We start from the raw sequence: 3870 nt of genomic DNA on the forward strand, positions 1-3870 counted from the left end.
AGCATAGAGGGGCATTTGCTGAAGTGCTTCTCCAAAAGGCAAAGTAATTTCAAGTTTCTTAAAGATATCAAGAAATCTGGCCAGATGACGTTCTTTATCTTTCCGGGATCCTTGTCTTCAGTAGGAGTAGCCTCTTTCTTCTTTTCTCTAATGGCCTCAGTCTTTCCCTTTTTCTTCTCATCCTCAATAACCTTCTCTTTTCGATTCTCATTTTTCAATTTTTTTCCTTTTTATTTTTCTTCTTCTTTTATTTCTTTTTGTTTTTATTTTTCTTTTTCCTCCTTCTTCTTTATTCTCTCTTTACAGTCTCTTATTGGTGTCTCTGCTTCTTCATCACCTTCTGCTTCCTCAACAATTTCTTCAAGTTCAACTAAATCATCAACTGGTTCAAGTGCCGGCTGATCAGCCAGCTGTTGTTTAAATCCCTCCACCTTCTGATCAGCTCTTCCTTACTCAGCTTGAATCACCATTCTGCTTCTAGTCATCACAGCTTTACACTTTTCCTTAGGATTTTTTTTCCGTGTTTGCTGTAAAGTTGTTGGATGGTCTTTCAGCTAACTGCTTTGCAAGCTGGCCCACCTGATCTTCTAGATTCTTAATTGCAGACTCCATGCTCTTTTGGTTAGGCATTGACACTTGCATGAATTGAGCTAGAGTCTCTTCCAGCTTTGTGGTTTGATCATAGAGACTTGACATCTGCTGTAGTGGCCTTGTAGATGAATCACCCTAGTCTCTGTTGAATTGCTTACCAGGGTGATTTTGCCACTGTCTCTGCTGTTGATACTACTGGTTGTTCTAAAATCCTGGAAATCCACTTGTATTGAAATCGCCTCTGGGCTGATTCCCCATATAATTAACCTCATGTGCAATTTTCTCTTCATTAGGGATACAACATCCAGATTCATGAGCTCCACCACAAATTGTACATCCTGCAACCTGCAAAATAGAAGAATGTGAAGTTTGTGCAGAATGAAGCTGAGTTGGCAACTTACTGAGTGTTTTTGTTAATGTCTCTAGTTGCTTGGATAGAAACTTATTTTGTGCCTACAGAGCGTCCTGTGAGGTTAGATCCAATAAGCTCTTCATAGTAGGAATGTGGGCTCGGTCTCTCAGAATGACAATGTCACAAGCAGCCATGCTTTCAATTAAGTCCATTGCTTCCTCGGGGGTCTTCATTTTGGTCTTACCCCCAGCTGAAGCATCCAAGAGCTGCTTAGATTGTGGTCTCAACCCATCTATGAATATGTTGAGTTGTATTAGTTCTGAAAAATCATGAGTGAGAGTCTCTCGCAATAAACCTATGAATCTTTCAAGTGCCTCACTCAACGATTCATCTGGAAATTGGTGGAAGGAAGAGATGGCAGCTTTGCCTTCTGCAGTCTTCGATTCAGGGAAGTACGTCTTCAAGAACTTTTCACTACTTCATCCCATGACTTCAGACTGTTTCCTTTAAAAGAATGAAGCCATCTCTTAGCTTGTCTAGCTAAAGAAAATGAGAACATACTCAACCTGATTGCATCTGCAGGCACACCCGTCAGCCTGATAGTATTGCATATCTCTATGTAGGTGGCTGCCAAGTGAACATAAGGGTCTTAATTGGGTAGACCATGGAATATATTATTTTGAATCAGCTGTATCAAAGAGGGAGGATAAGTAATTGTCTGAGCTTGAACTTCGGGCAGTGCAATACTGGTGAAAAATTGTGGCACAGTAGAACTTGAATAATCCTCCAGGGTTACTCTTCTTGGCTCTTTAGCCATGATTGGGTCTTCAATTAAATCTGTATGAGATTTCCCTAGAATAGGAAAGCTAGAAGACGCCTCGGAAGATCGAGGTTCTTCTTCTGGAGTTGCTGCTACTTCTAAGTCCTACAAAAAATTTCTAATTCTCTCTGCGTTACGCCTCCTGCAAGTAGCGTTAATCTCCAAATCGATGGAGATCAAATCACCTACAGTAGATCTTCTTTGCATACAAGAAAATAGAACAACAATTATCCAGTTCAAAAGAATAATGAATTTACAGTAATGAAAGTATACACAAAAGAATCAATGAGTCAAACAAAAGATGATAAAAAGCAATGCCGTAAAACTAAACTAAACTCTTCTAATGAATCTAGCTACCTGGCAATGGTGCCATAACTACTTTGTTCATCTTCCCATACGGTTCCTATTTCTCCAATTCTCAACAATTATATTCAAGGGAAATGAAACATTAGAAAGCACATTGGATCGTCAAGTATTTAAAATTAAAATGGATGAATCCAAGTATCGAACTCAGGGAACTAGTATTAGACAGGGTTAAATTAAAAAATAAGGCATTGTTGAAAGAAACATTGATAATTGATGGTTTAGAACAGAATTAAACTAAGTCTAGGCTAAAAACAATAAAAATGCAAGTAAGTAAGATTGACAGTAGTAGGTAAAAGTCTTTGGTCTTTCTAACAAACAAGCTGATGCATATAAGGATATTTCTCTAATCAATCATGCTTTTGTGTTATATGTTGTAGCCTAAAGTACTAAACCTCAATCCCTCATTAGGCTAGATTAACTCAAGCTTCATCCTCAGATCCCTCTTGTTGGAGTAGGCTTAACTTAAGCAGCCCTTGTAGGTTTAGACTAATTTAAACTAAGCTTCGTCCTCAGATCCCTCTTGTTGGACTAGGCTTAGATTAAACAACATTATCATCACAACTGTAGAAGCAAGCTTCATTGCTTCATGATGATGAATCAAGATTGATTCATGATGATGAATCAAGATTGATTCAAGGTGTTTTGATGATAACAAAGATGATGACAAAAAGCCCATGAGAATGATTTCAAGATTGAGTCAAGAACAATTCAAAAATCAAGAAAAAGATTCAAGAGAAGTTTCAAGTTTCAAGTTTTCAAGAATCAAGAATAATCAAGATCAAGATTCAAGACTCAAGATTCAAGAATCAAGAAAAGGCTCAATCAAGATAAGTACAAAAAAGTTTTTCAAAACATTGAGTAGCACATGAAGTTTTCACAAAAGCTTTTACCAAAGAGTTTTTACTCTCTGGTAATCGATTACCAGTTTACTATAATCGATTACCAGTGGCAAGTTTTGTTTTCAAAAAGCTTTCAACTGAATTTACAACGTTCCAATCAATTTCAAAATGGTGTAATCGATTATAATATATTGGTAATCGATTACCAGTATGTTTGAACGTTGAAATTAGAATTCAAATGTGAAGAGTCACATCCTTTCACAAAAATGCTTTGTGTAATCGATTACAATAATTTGGTAATTGATTACCAGTGATAAGTTTTGAACAAAAATCTAAAGATGTAACTCTTCCAATGGTTTTCAAGTTTTTCTAAAGGTTATAACTCTTCTAATGGTTTTGTTGACCAGACATGAAGAGTCTATAAAAGCAAGTCCTTAACTTGCATTTTCAATAACAATTATTACAATCTTTGAATCTCTTTGAACATGTTCTTCTTCTTCTTCCTTTGCCAAAAGCTTTCTAAAGTTTTTTGGTTTTCCAAACCTTGAAAACAAAAGTGTGCTATTCATCTTTTTCATTCCCTTCTCCCTTTGCCAAAAAGAATTCGCTAAGGATTAACCGCCTGAATTCTTTTTGTGTCTCTCTTCTCCCTTTTCCAAAAGAACAAAGGACTAACCGCCTGAATTCTTTTTGTGTCTCTCTTCTCCCTTTTCCAAAAGAACAAAGGACTAACCGCCTGAATTCTTTTGTGTCTCCCTTCTCCCTTGTCAAAGAATTCAAAACAACACAGTCTGAGAATTCTTTTGATTCTTCCCTTTCCCATAAACAAAAGATTTCAAAGGACTAACCGCCTGAGAATTCTTTTGTTTCCCCCTTCACAAAGTTTTGAAGGACTAACCGCC

At 36.8% G+C, this 3870-nt stretch overlaps 1 protein-coding gene across 1 annotated transcript; it reads right to left on the reverse strand.

Moving 5' to 3' along the window:
- Positions 1-1044: 1044 nt before the first annotated feature.
- On the reverse strand, positions 1045-2136 carry LOC121174553 (uncharacterized). The gene is made up of 3 exons (XM_041013908.1): positions 2121-2136; positions 1510-1570; positions 1045-1417 (listed from the first exon to the last, which is right to left on the reverse strand). The coding sequence occupies exons 1-3, from the start codon at positions 2134-2136 to the stop codon at positions 1045-1047; spliced, it is 450 nt and encodes a 149-aa protein (XP_040869842.1).
- Between the last annotated feature and the right edge of the window lie 1734 nt (positions 2137-3870).

The sequence above is a fragment of the Glycine max genome, chromosome 3 (genome assembly GCF_000004515.6).
Source record: "Glycine max cultivar Williams 82 chromosome 3, Glycine_max_v4.0, whole genome shotgun sequence".
NCBI lineage: Eukaryota > Viridiplantae > Streptophyta > Magnoliopsida > Fabales > Fabaceae > Glycine > Glycine max.

Coding starts and splice junctions, on each gene's coding strand:
- LOC121174553 (XM_041013908.1), bottom strand. Junction 1,418..1,509: donor GTGCCTGCAGATGCAATCAG/GTTGAGTATGTT, acceptor GGGATGAAGTAG/TGAAAAGTTCTTGAAGACGT.